At 36.4% G+C, this 17,872-nt stretch overlaps 1 protein-coding gene and 1 pseudogene across 1 annotated transcript; both read right to left on the bottom strand.

The window, feature by feature from the left end:
* Nucleotides 1-686: 686 nt before the first annotated feature.
* LOC127656998 (epithelial cell-transforming sequence 2 oncogene-like) lies at nt 687-6,614 on the bottom strand (annotated as a pseudogene).
* A 7,534-nt stretch (nt 6,615-14,148) lies between these two features.
* ccdc28a (coiled-coil domain containing 28A) lies at nt 14,149-17,013 on the bottom strand. Its single transcript, XM_052145791.1, has 6 exons — nt 16,879-17,013; nt 16,240-16,411; nt 15,925-16,088; nt 15,675-15,829; nt 15,567-15,589; nt 14,149-15,205 (listed from the first exon to the last, which is right to left on the bottom strand). Exons 2-6 carry the CDS (start codon nt 16,392-16,394, stop codon nt 15,151-15,153), a joined length of 552 nt encoding a protein of 183 aa, XP_052001751.1. The 5' UTR covers nt 16,395-16,411; nt 16,879-17,013; the 3' UTR covers nt 14,149-15,150.
* Nucleotides 17,014-17,872: the final 859 nt, after the last annotated feature.

Here is a 17,872-nt window from a genome sequence, read left to right as displayed (position 1 = left end):
TCTACTTATTAGAAATTTGGCCTAGATAGATAGATAGATAGATAGATAGATAGATAGATAGATAGATAGATAGATAGATAGATAGATAGATAGATAGATAGATAGATAGATAGATAGATAGATAGATAGATAGATAGATAGATAAAAAAGACATAGAAAGAAAGAAAAAAGATAGATAGACAGACGGACGGATCGATCTGGGCAACTCAAGTGCTCTGAAAGCGCGTTCTTTCTGTGCTGTTACTGAAATTACCGTATTCATAGTAATAGGCGCACACACTTCTTTTTTTGGCGGCTGGCTTGACCGTGTATTTTCAAACCACGGCTGGCTTGACCGCAGTGCGACGATGATGGCAGCAGCAGCAGCGGCGGGAAACTGTAATGGGCGTGGCCAACCGGTCACTTCAATCGAGGGTGACCAACAGAAAAAGGCCTTTCATCTGGTTGTTAGAGACCGCCCACTGAGGTACAGCTTTACGCGCAAGCAAAACTTTTCAACTCGCAAGCAAAATATTTACAGCGGCAAAAAAGACAGCAGAAAAGAGAGCAAAATGTGTGGGTTTGTGATGAAAAGTTTTTGAAGTGCACAAAAAAAAAAAAAAGTTTTCAAATGATTACACGCACTGCAAATAATTTTGTTATCAACTTCTTTATTTTTGAGCATTTAGAAGACTTTTTTGCACTCTTTTATTTTTTTTTAATTACAAAATAATACATTTTACTCTCAAACAAAGTATGTTTGATTGAATAATAAAGACACAAAGGAAACTCCATAGGATATGGCCCCTTATCTCTTGACACAGAAAGTTCAGCTGTGGCCCAAGCTGTTTCCGCAGATCTGCACAGGCTTCCTTTACCCACTCAGCCTGCTCAGCAAAAGGGACTCATGCAGATACAGCAGTGGAGGAAACTCATTTGACTCAGACCACTCACTAAGAACTAGCACAAAAACTGAAAACTTTTCTTTATAAGCATTCACAACATTTAATCCTGACATTTTCCCAAAGGCAGTAGCATATATTCTATATGACTTAAGTACAGATCTTTGTTGTCAGCCATTTGTGAAACTCACTGTGCTGGTCGGAGTAAGTACAGATCCCTATGGGAGCTCTGACATTCAGACATAGCAGACAGCTTCCTCTTCAGATCCATCCCTGAAAATGAACACTTAAAATAAAACAGCTCTTAAATAAAATACATCTACATTAAATGTTCCAGGTTGCTTTCCATGGAACTGCGTCTCAATGGCTATCACATACAGTATATGAAGTGCAGTGTTAAAGAGGTAGTTCATCCAAAAATGTAATTCTGACATAATTTACGTATACGGTGTACAAAAGGTGCATTTTTAATGAATATCTCAGTCTGTATTTTCAATACAATGGCAATTAATAGTGACTCACCTTAAAGCTTAAAAAAGGACCCAAAAGTTCATGAGCACTAAGAAAGAAGCTTGTTTGTAATGGTACTCGTGTTTGTGCGATACACTTGCTTTGTTTTTAGCACTAATCATGCAAGCCACTGTAAACTAACAGTCATTGCGCTTATTATGGGATTGTGCTCAAACCATTCCATGCCTTCAGATGACTTGGAGTATGATGCACAAGATGCATTAACTACTTTATTCTTTATGGATCCTTTTATAAACTTTAAAATTAAAATGTTAAAACATCACCTTTTGTGTTCTATATAAGAAAGTAAGTCATACAAGTTTGCAATGACATAATGACCGAAATTTCATTTTTGGGAAAACTAATTCATATATATGTATATACAGTACTGTGCAAAAGTTATAGGCAGTTGTAAAAATTTTGCACAGTGAGGATGTCTTCAAAAAGAATGCCATGAAGTGTTTTAATTTATCAATTAACATCATAAAAAGTCCTGTCTCAATTGCTTCTGTCTCTTCATTTAATCCCAGACTGACTTGATGTTCAGTGGGGGTCTCCATGACATCTGCTGCAGGGCTCCCTGTTCTTCTATTCTAATTTTGTCTATTTGCAAAAGAAATGTTTGGGAGTCTAAAATGTATTTTTCCTATGACACTCTAAAGCTGAAGATATAAAAACCATCTTAAGACAAATGCTGTTGTGAAACATCTTAAGTGCCTAAATACTGATATATATATATATATATATATATACAAAAATATGCTACAAATTAAACTTTATCAGACACATTAGTGCAACAAAGTGTACAGTAAAATAAGATTGTGTAAGACACTTCCAATGATCAGATAATATATTTAACCTTCAAACAGACCGTACCAATGACACCACCCAGAGCGGAAATCAAACCAAATGAGTCAATTTCTAAAGAATTACCTTCTGTGAGAGTGATCTCATCTGTGACTCCTTCTGCCAGGGTGCCGATACTTTGTATCATCCTGCCCTGGAGAGCCCTTTCTGCCAGAAAAAGCAAAGCCTCCAAGGCCATTCCTGTGAGTCACACGGTAAAACCACCACAGACATGCATGCGCACAGCAACCAGCAGCAGTTAGAAATAGGAAGTTGAGATTTTTTTGTTTTTTTAAAAAATCATATATAATAAAAAAAAGATCGAACTGAATGGCTTGTACCACAGATTTTGACGTTTAGTGTTTACTTCATATCCCGGAACTTTGGATTACTCAAGTAGGACATGAGGAAGAGGACAGTCAGTGGACCTGACTGATCAGGTGAAGACTGAACTGGAATATATACACTCACCTAAAGGATTATTAGGAACACCTGTTCAATTTCTCATTAATGCAATTATCTAATCAACCAATCACATGGCAGTTGCTTCAATGCATTTAGGGGTGTGGTCCTGGTCAAGACAATCTCCTGAACTCCAAACTGAATGTCAGAATGGGAAAGAAAGGTGATTTAAGCAATTTTGAGCGTGGCATGGTTGTTGGTGCCAGACGGGCCGGTCTGAGTATTTCACAATCTGCTCAGTTACTGGGATTTTCACGCACAACCATTTCTAGGGTTTACAAAGAATGGTGTGAAAAGGGAAAAACATCCAGTATGTGGCAGTCCTGTGGGCGAAAATGCCTTGTTGATGCTAGCGGACAGAGGAGAATGGGCCGACTGATTCAAGCTGATAGAAGAGCAACTTTGCCTGAAATAACCACTCGTTACAACCAAGGTATGCAGCAAAGCATTTGTGAAGCCACAACACGCACAACCTTGAGGCGGATGGGCTACAACAGCAGAAGACCCCACCGGGTACCACTCATCTCCACTACAAATAGGAAAAAGAGGCTACAATTTGCAAGAGCTCACCAAAATTGGACAGTTGAAGACTGGAAAAATGTTGCCTGGTCTGATGAGTCTCGATTTCTGTTGAGACATTCAGATGGTAGAGTCAGAATTTGGCGTAAACAGAATGAGAACATGGATCCATCATGCCATCCACTGTGCAGGCTGGTAGTGTAATGGTGTGGGGGATGTTTTCTTGGCACACTTTAGGCCCCTTAGTGCCAATTGGGCATCGTTTAAATGCCACGGCCTACCTGAGCATTGTTTCTGACCATGTCCATCCCTTTATGGCCACCATGTACCCATCCTCTGATGGCTACTTCCAGCAGGATAATGCACCATGTCACAAAGCTCGAATCATTTCAGATTGGTTTCTTGAACATGACAATGAGTTCACTGTACTAAAATGGCCCCCACAGTCACCAGATCTCAATCCAATAGAGCATCTTTGGGATGTGGTGGAACGGGAGCTTCGTGCCCTGGATGTGCATCCCACAAATCTCCATCAACTGCAAGATGCTATCCTATCAATATGGGCCAACATTTCTAAAGAATGCTTTCAGCACCTTGTTGAATCAATGCCACGTAGAATTAAGGCAGTTCTGAAGGCGAAAGGGGGTCAAACACAGTATTAGTATGGTGTTCCTAATAATCCTTTAGGTGAGTGTATATTGTTCTGTAATATTTATCCACTATTGGTTTTAGACAAAATAAGCAAAATTACTCAAATGTGATGCAAGGAATAAATGGCAGAAATTTTGCTAATGCTGCTTTACTGACCTCATATATGGAGTTTTCACTAAACTGGTGGCATGTGTGTTCTTAAGTGTCATTTTTATGGTCAAACCAAACTGTGTTTCCACACTGGAGAGTGAATGTTTCTATCGACACTTGTCCTATATACAAAAAACATTCAATTAGAAATAACGTTTTGTGCACACACACTTCAAGAATAATATGGTGTTAAACTCATACACACATTACGGAGCTTTAATATAACCTGATTTTATTGCTTTAAACTGTCTTTGGTCAATGTTTCACCCTTAAATGAGCAAGAGCAGCAGTAAGACTCAATGGCTGCTTTTGAATGCTTCTGATAAATGACTAGCCCAATTTACTGGTGTTTAACCATGCTCTCCTGGTCCAGAACTTCCACTAACTGGCATTGTTAGCACAATTTTAAAGCAGCCTGATCTCCTGACATTTACGAAACAATGGCATCATTTTTGCACACCAAAATTACTTGCTTCTTTACATGGCTGGAGTTTCCTAGTGAAATTTCCAGCAGGGGTCGTGAAAAGTGAGGGAAATGATGTTGCAATCAGGCAAATTTTTTGAGGTGAATATAAGGTGGATAATTTAATGAGTACCAAAACCTAAACAATAGTGTTAAAATAGATTAATGAGACATGAACAAAACAGACATCCTTACCCTTAACGAATGCCTAATCCTAGCCGATAGTGTTTAAAAGCAAATTAGACATGAAAATTACATTTACTGAAGAAACCACATCATTCCATGTCGCTTCTATGGCACTTTGGCTTTACTTTCACTCTGAGAATCCTTGGCTGGGCTCGAGGCTCGTCCCTGAATCCAAAGTCCAACACTCTATCAGTTTAGCTAGATTAGTTGTTAATCATGTTGTTTTACGTGTGGGTAATTGTAGGTGGGTATGTTATACAAGCATTAAAATGTATTGTTTTCAAATGGTACGTTAGAGTAAAAGTGTTTTGATATCATAACATAGCAGTGTGTGAGTAAGAGCGAAAAATAAGTGCTTACTGTATATAGTCATGAACAGCCATAGTAATTTGTGTTAAAGTGAATAAAGCACACAGTTGTTGTAGAGCCTCTAGTGGTCATTTCACCAGGAAACTAAAGCAAAATGTAGAACGCGGCATGTAAACTCATGTTTACAACTAGACAATATGAGTAAAGACACATTTGGATATTGGCTTGACAACACTTGGTTTATAATAGTTTTAAAAGTTTAAAGGATGTTGTACAGGCCTTACAGAGACAGATAAAATCTGAAATCACAAACATTAGATGATGGCCCGTTCGAAAATTCCATCAGTGAAAGTCAATGGGATATTTGATTATCCGTTACAGGAAAACCCTAAGTCTGTTCCATTTGAAAAGACAAAGCAATCTGAGTCAGAACTGCCTGATAATGTTAGTCTTGATTCATGGATTCTGGAAAAACCCAAATGCCAAGTCTGAAGAATAACGATATCTTGTCAAGCCAACATAATTATAGTTCGTTTCATCATTGTTTTTCTTTTCAGTGACTGGTCATATGGTCTAAAGGGCATATTGTAGGCTATGTGCAATTCTGGAAATCCTGGCACTTACTTTTATGCTCTGCAATATTCTCTAAGTTAGTTTGTCTTATCAGGTGCTCTCTACATCTCTCCTCTAGCTCCTTTTGTGTAGTTAAATTCTCATTCAAGGTACCATAGATATCTGCTGCTTCCAGTGGAGTCAGGATATCTAAACTGGCGGCACAGGCTATGTAATGCTTTTTCCAGGTACCATACTCATGGTCTGATGGGTTGTAGGGAAGAAACCAGCCCAGGCGTATGCACTTTGGAGACCTTGAACGTTACATAGAGGTTGTACAACTAAACAGTGGGTACACAGATACAATTCAGACACTGAAATGTTCTGTTAGGGGAAATTTACCTACTCAGCCAAAAACCTCCAGTGCCAGCACACCTGTGCTGCAGCACAGATATCTCAAGGACTGAGAAACGACATAATGTACGGAGATAGAGTGCGAGGCAGCATAGCTGTGAAGTCCAATCAAGCAATGGCTACTGATTCTGATAAACAATCACTGGTGAACCTTAAATCATAAAAATAACACAATTATTTACAATGTCTTGACAGGGGAGCCTAAATTATTCCATATGTGAATTACACATTTACATTAATGTAAAATCAGATATTAGGAAGTATTCAGAATTTACTTGAGCTGGGATTTGGAACATCTTCTCAGGAGCTGACTGATAAATTCCTTCCTTTGTCTGTCTGCCCAGAGGTCAAACCAGTGGAGGATGAGAGTTGTTCTTTCCTGAAAATACTGCAGGTTTGTTTTGTTAATTAACTGTAGTTCCAGCCAAATAATAACAATAATAATAATAATAAATCAAGAATAAATGAGTAGATTTCCCTCTAACATGTTGGTTATATGCTTTGTACATCACAGGTGTCCATGCACTGAATCTGGTATTGGTGCAATCAGAGCGCGGCCCGTCCGCACGCGACTGTTTGTTGTCAGTTCCATTTATCTGCCATTAATGAACAATATACTTATTCCTGCAGTTTTTGAATTTATGATGAGTTCTGAATTCCACAGACATCATTCTGGCTGATAAATGGAAATGCTGGATGCTTGATGGTGGTTCTTCCTTTAAAATAATCGAAATCTATTTCTCTATCTTTCAAATTGCTGATAAAATAGCTGACAAAGGCATGTTTGTTTAACTTGATAATGGGCTCAATAATGACTTTAAATGTTGTGAAGATATATGAGTCTGATGCCATAGTTTTCTGATTAAAGGCTTTAAATGTGATAAAGGCCCAAAATTGTCTAATTTTTGGTTTGGTTTAAAAAAAATCCACACAGAAGTTCTGTACAAGACTACTACCACTGTCTACATTGCTAACAATGTGCCTGTTTCTGTCATCTTTTCTTTCTTTTTTGTGCTGATATTTCTAAGAAAATATTGAATCTGTAAAATTACATGTCTGTGTCAGCTGGCTAGCAAAAAGAAAATTCACAAAACTATTTACTGCCATCAAATCCCCCCATATACCATAAAAGTAGTCCATACAACATAGCTGTTGTTCAGCCCCAAAAAGCTTGGAATATAGTGCACTTGTCATATGGACTACTGTTATGGTGTCTTTATACAGAACCTTTAATAGTGCTCTATAGTATTTGTGCTTTATGAAGCTTGACAGCTCCTGCTCACTATAAACTGTTATTCTATAGAACACAGTTGCTTAAAATATCTATTTTTATGTTCCATGAAAAAGTAACAGCAAATGGGTTTTGAACAACATAAGGGCAAGTAGATGAGTGAGTAAAAGTACATTTTCAATTTTAGGTGAACTACTTCTTTAAATCATTATCAAAACAAAACGGTCTCTTATAAAAGAAGACTCTTAGGAGATGCTTTACAAAATTCAGAATTAAAGACTAAGAAATGATTTAGAAAATCTTAAATTTACTTTAAATAATTACCTAATAATATTTACATTAAAAATAAATGACACTGTCCTTGCCAAAACCTAAAAGCACAATAGAAGTCACACGTCACAGGTCTAATGTTCTAGTTCTGATCTGAGGGTGAAAATGCTCTACTTTGTGTAATAGATCGTTTTCTAAGACAATATCATGTACATTTTCTAAAAAAGGTACTGCGGAAACTTGCCAGATAACCACATGAATTAAATTCCTTTACAATATACACACATTTGCTCTTTGTCTTAAGTCTGTTATGCTGAAAACTGCTCTGTTGATGTTTTCACATTCACAATTATAAATGCCATACAAATCACGTACTGTACGTGACATATTTTTAGTCAAAATGTCAAATTTTGCAAACGGTGAATATTTTGCACCCTTGGAAATTACTATTGGTCTGTACAACATTTAAATCAATGGTGGTCAAATATTGAATATTTAGTTAGATACTTACATCTCACATGACACAAACACTCTAAACCTGAACTGCTTGCTGATGCGTGAGGCTGGAATAATCCACAAGGTTCCCGCTTAGTGTCTTAAATTTGAGTCCCGTCTTCATTGATTTGATTGGCTATCTCATTTGACATTGATGAGTGGTGTTAGACTACTGAACTCTGTTTAATTTGAACTTTTTTAAACCATTATGTTATTCCTGCAACAACTTAATGACAATTAGACAGTGGTGCATAATGGACTGCAGCAGAACAGCATCAAAGATATAAATTATTGGGGGGGACAATATGGCCATATCTGATTATTGGGGGGGCAATTGTCCCCCTCAATATATATTGTGCTTACGGCCTTGCTTGCTACTAGTTGGCACACTCTGAGCACACTTTGGGAACAGCAAGTCAGACACGCAGGGGCGTAGCAGTCATGTTAAAAGTGTGGAGGGGGGGTGAGGGGATACAGCTGTCAGTAGGTGGCTTGCACTTACTAGTGCTGTATTAATATATTACAGTATATATTCATATAGAAGTATAAGAATTATATTAAAATATACGTATTATTTACTTTTAATATTTGTTGTATTTTAGAGATTCAAGTATTGCAAAACAATTGCATAATTTTGTAAAACTAGCTTAAAAAAAGGACATCTTATGGAGCACTAGTTTCTGTTTAATGCTTGACAATAAAGATTGAGCACAAACTGGTCCTGAATAAATGTTTAATCAGTTACAATAATGACGATGTGCACACTATATATTTTTACTCTGAGATTGAGCATTGTGGGACTTAAATGTATCCAAGTGATTGAAGTGTTTTGACTACTTTCACCAAAACCTTTTACTGGATTTAATGATCCAGTGACCATTTCTGGTGAGGCCAGAAGGTGGAGACAAATGAGTGTCTTGTGTGAAATGAATTAGTCACTGAATCAACGATCAAAACAAAATTGTAATCCTTTAAAATGTGTTGGTCTACAGACATACAAAGAGACTTTAGTAGAGGTTTTAAGCATTATGAGAACAAATCAAATCTATAATTTTCCTACAGCTTGTGAGCAGCTGAGCATGACTTTTGTCAAAATACAACAATAATTATGAATTTCAATAACATCCGTACGTTTTCATGTATAAAAAAGCAGGGGATACACTATTCGCTTCAGAGAACACAGCAGATCTATCTTTTCCCACAGTTTGTCGACTGCACACAAACACAGAGGTTAAAACAGGAGTTGATATTAAAAATATCTTTACATATTTAACACAAAACAAGTAATATGCTTAAGTTGGCAAAAACAACCGATCGTTTAAAAAGAATGTAATAAAACCTCATGAAAATCCAGCATTTTCTTCCCAACGAGCGCTCGTCTGATATCTTCCTCTGAAGCGCATATTTTATCAGCCAGAATCAAAACTTCATTTTCAGTATCAAAAGTTCTTCTAATTCTCAAACCATGAAGGTCAGTCCATGACAATCCGAGCAAGAGATCCAGGACATTTAAACTGTCAGGTGATTTCAGATATTAATACCTGCATGAAACAGAATTTTTGTTAGTCTTTGCATAACAACATTATTCTGAAGGCAGGAGGTGACAAACAAAATGTGAAATATCAAGCACACATTTTGCAGTGAATAATAAGTATAAATTCAAACATTAAAAGAAGTGAAAATAAAATCAATATAACGTACAAACAGTTGAAAGTCCCGTAACTCTATCAGAAATGTTTACGATAAGTCACCATTATTTAGTTAAATAATAATAATATTGTTAAATGTACATAATGCCTTACCAGAGATAGCACAGTTTAAAGAAGACAAAAAGATGGAGCATGTTTCAGTTTATTAATTTTCCATAAGGAGGAATATTCCAAAGAGATGAATACTCGCTAACCTTTATGGAGCATTTAAACTTTTTTCAGAATAAAGTCTTAACCAGATAATTACCTTAATTGCTGATGTGAATATAAATGTGGTCAACATTAAAGTTGCAGCAGTGTATAGTTGTGATTTTCCTTTTGTAAGTATTTTTTTTTTAGATGCTATCCATGTTTTATATCTCAATGACTTGCAAGCAAACAACCAAATAAAGGATTTCAAGAAAAAAAAAATGCTGTTCACTTCCCTCCTGTCACATAATGCTGTCAACTTCCTACCCCTACGTCCAGGGAGAATGGCGAAGTCAAACCCTCCCAATAATAGGTCATTTTCATGTTACTAATAAGTATTTTTTGTTGACATAAATTTTATAAATCTACATAATCATGAAGGTCTCTAGACTAGACTCTAGTCTCTAGTGTCTTGTATACTTAGTCAAAAGTCCAAGCGGCAACTATAGTTGCCGGCGGGCAAATGCCTTGTAAGTACAAATATCATGGGGAAATGGGGTATACTGTGTTAATAGGTTAATAAATCAAGGTTATTGGCCTTGTTCAGTGCCTTTTGCTTTTATAATATCCCACCTAAACATAACTTAAAGCATGGGATTAATTGCTGTAGTTTATCTTTTTCAACCTTTTATGATATTATGTCCTGTAAGGGGTGGCAGGTTGGAAGGATGGGGTCTATATGTTAGGTGGCATGACACAAAAACAAAACATGTATTTATTAATTATTTCATTCATTCAAAACCCAACAACTGAAAATTAATTCATTCATACACGTCATGTAAAGAGGGAGACAGAGATCTACTCTCCTTCCTTATGCACATGATCCTCTCCAAGGCTGGTTGCCCAGAGTCTTCTTCAGCACCATGGGATGAGGCCAAAAGGGCATGGAAGAAGGTCAGTGTTGGGCTCTGCAATATGTGAGGCTGCCAGATTTGACAACTTGAACTACTGGCCCCACAACACAGGAAGAAAGTACATGAGGTGTTGAAAATGTGATAGATGCACTCCCTGTGCATGTGAGAAATGCGGTGTTGCTTTGCATGTTGATTGCTTCAAGGTCTTTCATGTGAACCACTAAAACTCTACCCAGGAGGGAGAAAGAGGGATATAAATTCATTCTATTTATTTTTTATTTAACTTTTTGATACACAATGCCCTGTTGGGGCAACCTAATGTCTGCACTTTGTTCTGCACTATATCCACCACTTTAAGTAAATGGGTTTATTGATGACTGTTTAAATCCCCATTTATTCAAGATAATTTGTACATTTTAATAATTTATTTTCAAATCCAAGAGATTATAAGCTAGAGGCAGCTTTTTTGGGTTTGCAGTGAATGTTTTTACACTTTTACACTTAATGTGTTTATGAATAAAGATTGATCTGTTGAAAGCAGCTATTTTGAGTAATATGCCAAATGTTCTCCTATTCAAATTTGACATTGAAGGCGTGCATACGACATATTTGCCCACCGGCAACTATAGTTGCCGCACATTCAAATGTGATTCTCAAGAAGAAGAAAAAAACCTGGGGAAAATAAATACAGAATGTGTTCATATAGGACACTATTAAAATGACTATATGCATGGGCACAAATGGGTTAAGAGGAGCCGTGTTGATTAGACTGTCAGGCCTATTACAGAAGGGTTGTTTCACTCACCAAAATCACCTGTGATTGGATGGATGGTTGCACAATCAGCCCAAAGTAACAAAATGCAATGAATACTGTATACAAATCCACCATTTGGACTTCTTTCCATAAGAGCAATATGTACATTATTCCAAACTTTTGGCCACCAGTGTATTTACAGTTGAAGTCAGATGTTTACATACACCTTAGTCAAATACTTTTAAACTCAGTTTTTCACAATTCCTGACATTTAATCTTAGAAAACATTTCTTAGGTCAGTTAGGATCACTTCTTTATTTTAAGAATGTGAAATGTTAGAATAATAGTAGAGAGCATGATTTAGTTCAAATTGTATTTCTTTCATCACATTCCCAGTGGGTCAGAAGTTTACATACACTTTGTTAGTATTTGCTAGCTTTGTCTTTAATTTTTTTTTAACTTCGGTCAAATGTTTTGGGTAGTCTTCTACAAGCTTCTCACAATAAGTTGCTGGAATTTTGGCCCATTCCGCCAGACAGAACTGGTGTAACTGAGTCAGGTTTGTTGGCCTCCTTGCTCACACACACTTTTTCAGTTCTGCCCACACATTTTTTACCGGATTGATGTCAGGGCTTTATGATGGCCACTCCAATACCTTGACTTTGTTGTCCTTAAGCCATTTTGCCACAACTTTGGATGTATGCTTGTCCATTTGGACCAAGCTTTAACTTCCTAGCTTGAGATGTTGCTTCAATATATCCACATAATTTTCCTTCCTCATGATGCCATCTATTTTGTGAAGTGCACCAGTCCCTCTTGCTGCAAAGCATCCATAAAACATGATGCTGCCACCCCCATGCTTCACAGTTGGGATGGTGTTCTTCAGCTTGCAAGCCTCACCTTTTTTTCTTCAAACATTCCGATGGTCATTATGGCCAAACAGTTCAATTTTTGTTTCATCAGACCAGAGGAAATTTCTCCAAATAGTAAGATCTTTGTCCACATGTTTTACTGTGGATATAGATACTTGTCTACGTGTTTCCTCCAGCATCTTCACAAGGTCCTTTGCTGTTGTTCTTGGATTGATTTGCACTTTTTGCACCAACTACGTTCATCTCTATGAGACAGAATGCATCTTCTTCCTGAGCGGTATGATGGCTGTGTGGTCCCATGGTGTTTATACTTGCGCACTGTTGTCTGTAAAGATGAAAATGGTACCTTCAGGCATTTGGAAATTGCTCCCAAGTATGAACCAGACTTGCGGAGGTCCACAATTAATTTTTCTGAGGTCTTGGCTAATTTCTTTTGATTTTCCCATGTTGTCAAGCACAGAGAGTGAGTTTGAAGATAGCTCTTAAAATACATCCACAGGTACACCTCCTTTCAAAAGCTAATGTCTATGTCTAAAGCAGACATGGGCAACATACGGCCCGCGGGCCTGATCAGGCCCTACACATGGTTTAATGTGGCCCGCGGCTCATTTATCGTAAAGCTCAGCCGTAGTTTTTTAATGCCTGATAGAAAAGTATCTATACTTTGCAATACAATACTTTAGGCAATTGCAGAATAGTCCCATTAGTCACAGATACACTTCAGAAAATTGAGTACACAACTATTTCTGGGCTTACAAGTTACAAAAACCAAATCAATGCAGAACATTGTATCTCAAAATTAATACAATGTGGCCCCCCAATGCACTCCTTAAAGCATATGAAGAAGTTCTATAAGGTGATCCAGTCTTTTTGATAACCTTGATGGTTTTAATATCCTTAAACACTTTGTTGTTTATAATGTTGCTGCATGTCATATATTTGATGGGAATGACTACTCTGTAGTTCTGAGGAAAGTCATACAATTTTTTATTTAAAATATACTTCCTTTGTGTTGATTAATTTAATTAGGTTTAGGTTATTCTACGTTTAAATATTGAGGATTACAAGCTTGGGGGGAAAAGTTTGATTAATTGCAATTAATCACAGCAAATTGTGCGATTTATTAGTTTTAAAAAAATATTGATTTCCAGCCCTAATATATTAGGGCTGGAAATCAAAAAAAATGTTTTTAACTAATGTTAAAAATCACACACACACACATACACTACTGGTCAAAACTTTTGAAACACTTGACTGAAATGTTTCTCATGATCTTAAAAATCTTTTGATCTTAAGGCGCACTAAATGTATGCTTAAATGTTTGAAATTAGTTTTGTAGACAAAAATATAATTGTGCCACCATATTCATTTAATTATAAAACTAAAATGTAATTAGTTTTTGAAATTGATGACTTGACCAAATAAAAAAGCAGCCAATAAGTGCCCAACATAGATGGGAACTCCTTCAATACTGTTTAAAAAGCATCCCAGGGAGATACCTCAAGAAGTTGGTTGAGAAAATGTCTGCAAGTTCTAGGCAAAGTGTGACCATTTTGAAGATGCTAAAATATAACACAGTTTTGATTTATTTGGGATTGTGCTTAGTCACAACATAATTCCCATAGTTACATTTATATTATTCCATAGTTTTGATGACTTTACTATTATTCTACATTGTGAAGAAAACAAATTATAATAAACGATTAGTGTTTCAAAACTTTTGACTGGTAGTGTATGTTCATATACATATATAATAGTTTCACTGCTTATCTTTTAAAGAAATAATAGTAAAAACTACTTTAAAACAAGTCTTTTTAAAAATTTTAATGAGACTTTATTTACTTATTTTTAGTCTCCGGACAGTTACACCACAATTTGTGGGGACAAAAAAAAAAAAATCCCAGAAAAAATATCAAAACAGCTTTCAAATCAGATTAAAAACATGTTCATCATGGTATTATGAAGTCACTGTTTTGTTTTAATTCTTAAAACACTGAATAGTTCCGGACAAAAACAAGCATCATGTTATTGTTATTTATATATAAAAGCGAAAGCCATGTTTCTTTCATCAGCTGATGCATATTCTTTATGACATGCATGCATAGAGATAATCTTAGCATATGCAGCCTACTTAAATGGAAAAATAAGATGTGGATCATACCTTACTGGTCATCCAATTTGACATTACAATGTGTTTGATTAAATAGTTAGACAATCAACAAGTACCAGCAGTAGTTTACACTTTACATTTCATTGATTTAAATAAAAATGTGTAACTATATGACTATAACAGCAAAATATATAAGTAATGTAATTTCACTTTCATTTCGAAGTCTCAGTAGTCTTGAGGAATTGACATCTTGATGAAAACAGCCATTATCTTTCTATGGATTGCCTTCAGACCTGACTTGGTTAAGAAAACAAACTGAGCCCTAAAGAAAAACCCAGACCGTCCCAAGTTAAAGTGAATTAGTGATAATGCAGGTGCTGTTATTGTACAACTCAAATGCAACATTTAAGACATAATTAATTAGATCTCACAATGTAAGAAAACATTATCTTGAGAAACATTTCTTATGGTAACAATATCAAATGATCCGATAAGAAAGACACCAAATCAGGTGTGCAATTCATCATGATTGCTTGGATTTTTTCTTTGATATTGTATCTCTAAAACTATAGAGTGGAATCAAGCCAAGCTGACCAATTCTATAGGTTTAAGTTCCACAGTGTCAAAGATACAGGACTATAATACTGCCATCTCATCATAGTGATTCTGTGGTAGATATGAACACTGTATGCTCCGTGGTATATACTTTAAAACCTTTATAGTTCACACGCTGGAAGTTCTGGGGACATCTTGACTGTCAGCAAGGTTTAGCTTTTGTCTAAGGAATTATAGTTAAGGAATAAAACGGCATACACAAGAACAACTGTCAGAGAAACTTGAGCTTTAGATTTTTACATTAATCACAGTTCTATTTGAATTACTAGTAGCATGCTGCTGTAGTAATAAACAATGACTTCAGTTAGGTTTTATAACAATTATATACAGTATAGTTCCCAAAGTATCATTATGTGTCTAATGCATATATATTACATGCAGCTATGCACTGAAAATGAAGACAAATTTCAGGAGATTCCCAATATTACACAGACAGTAATGAGATCTGATCTATTTTAATCGACCAATATGATGTCATCCAGCTGAAAACCAACAATATAAATGGTGAAACCATGAAAGGATACATTGAGGAGCTCAACTCTTCCAGCTACAGGAAAAATAAAAAGCAATGTCACTTCATTAGACTGGCGGATTTATGACAATGGCTTATAAACATTCATTGTTGCTCTTACATTTGATAACAGTTTATCCATGTTGGTGTCATAAGCTGACTTTTTCTGGTCCTCCGGCATCTCATCCACTTCTCCATACAGATCAAATTGAAGGCGAGCCAGTGTTTCCTGCATTTCTCGCACATGCTCCATCTGATCGATGGAACACTCATTACCTGATTCAGGGAAGAGGTTTTTTAATATTATTATTATTGCAAACCAAAACTGTGCTCAAAGTAATAGCTCTACTGAAAAAAATACAAGTGCCCACCAAAAGCTTGTAATTTTCCAGAGTGGAAGTCATTAAGGAGGCCGAGTAAACCCTTCTCCATCTCCTGTACATCAGACACATCTGTAAGGAAGGAGTGCTGGATGGGGGCCGACTGGTTACTTTTGCCCGACTGACTTTGAGGCCTGGGTTTATCTCTCACTCCCCTACAAAAAACCCCCCACAAAAATAAAATTCATCCAACAAATATATAACTTATTCAAAATAACTACACCTAAATGTAAACTTACATTTATAACGGCCTGGCAGTCATTTAATATATTTTACAGCTTCAATATTATGACAGATGACGCTTACCTGCGATATTTTGTCCTCTGACTTGAGTGGGTCCCCATGCCACTGACGCCTAATGATCTACTGTTGGACGTCGTAGTTTTGCGTGCAGTGATCGGGGGAGGCTGCTGGGTGGAAGGCGGTCTTGGGCTTTTACGTTTCTTGTTTTTCTCCTCCATTGTGTCATTCAAATTGTCTAAACAATACAATAAAAGTATGAGCAGATCATCCCCTCATAAAACATGGTGTCTAAATTCAATAGTTTCAGAAAACGTTCGCCTCTATAAGTGATACTGATGGCAGTGGCACTGTAGTTTACTTGAACTCTACTGTAGTTTCAGTGACGTTCCCTAATCCTAATCGGTCACGACCTCTGAATGTAAGCGTTTTATTCACGTTGAGCAAGGAGACAACCATTTTGAAAAAAAAAAAAAAAAGATATATATAACATCGTCCCGTGATATTAAACTGTTAACATGTGGATAAATAAACGCTTTCTAAAACTGTCAGTTTATAATATAACTCAACAGCACTGTCTAAAATCTGCAAAACAGTTCGTGCAAGGTGCGGTGTGACTCGTACACTACTACCAGACCAGTATTCGTCGAAAGAGCAATGTACACGATCAGAATCGTATGACAGAACATAAATATGTAATTATACCACACAAAAGAAGACTCCTCTTCTTAGTTCCAGATATGATCTCGTTTAAAAAACATTGCCGGTGAAATTAGGCTGCTCTAAAGTTACAGCTGACCAGCAAATTTACAAAATGCACTTCCTGGATTAACGCGTTCTGTTGGTGACGTCAGCACGCTCTAATCCAATTGTACCAACTGTTGAGTTTCTTTTCTTTTTTTTCATAGAAAGCATGTTCTGTTAAATTTCCGACAAAATAACAATAGCCCACTTTAATTTTTAAAATAGGGATTATTGATAAGTCTAGATAGATTGTATTAGTTATTTTATTATTACTTAATAGAACATGTTAACTGTTGAGTTTACGAAGAGGAAGTTTTTATCACTTTTGTTTTCGAATTCAAAACCGTATTTTTCACAAAAACTTGTTTTTGTAAGATTTTATTAGTAAATATCTTCCATTATTAAACTGTATGAAACGTAAACAAGCCTGCAAATTTGCCAAAATTATACAAATCCTTAATTTGCTAGATTAATAAAAAGGCCTCTCTTTGTTTTCTGTCTTTAAAGGTGCTATGTGTAATAATTTTACTGTACTAAATCATAAAATGACCATAATATATCAATAGAGAATTAAGAAACATGCTAAACTGAAATACTTGCTTCTCCGATAACAATGCTACATGTTATTCTACTTTGAAGTTTCCATTCTGGGCTGGAATTTCTGTTTATGTTTAGGCCTTTGTGATCCCGCCCACTCCCCACTGACCAATAGTATTTCGACACCATCGGGTTGCCAGATTTGAACAAGTTTGCAGGCAAATAAACAACACTGCGTGCTGCAGCCGTGGAAGCCAGCAAACGAACTGGGTCATAACAGATTACACCCGACCTAAAAAGCCTCGCCATCCATCTAAAAACCACCATGAGCAGAGGCGTAGTAAAAACTGGAGATGCTTGTGGATGGGGAAGATGGAGACAGCTTAAAGCCCATAAATCCTTTAAAACGGATCCTGTT

Source organism: Xyrauchen texanus, chromosome 16 (assembly GCF_025860055.1).
Source record: "Xyrauchen texanus isolate HMW12.3.18 chromosome 16, RBS_HiC_50CHRs, whole genome shotgun sequence".
Lineage (NCBI taxonomy): Eukaryota > Metazoa > Chordata > Actinopteri > Cypriniformes > Catostomidae > Xyrauchen > Xyrauchen texanus.
This window is presented reverse-complemented; position numbering and strand designations above follow the sequence as displayed.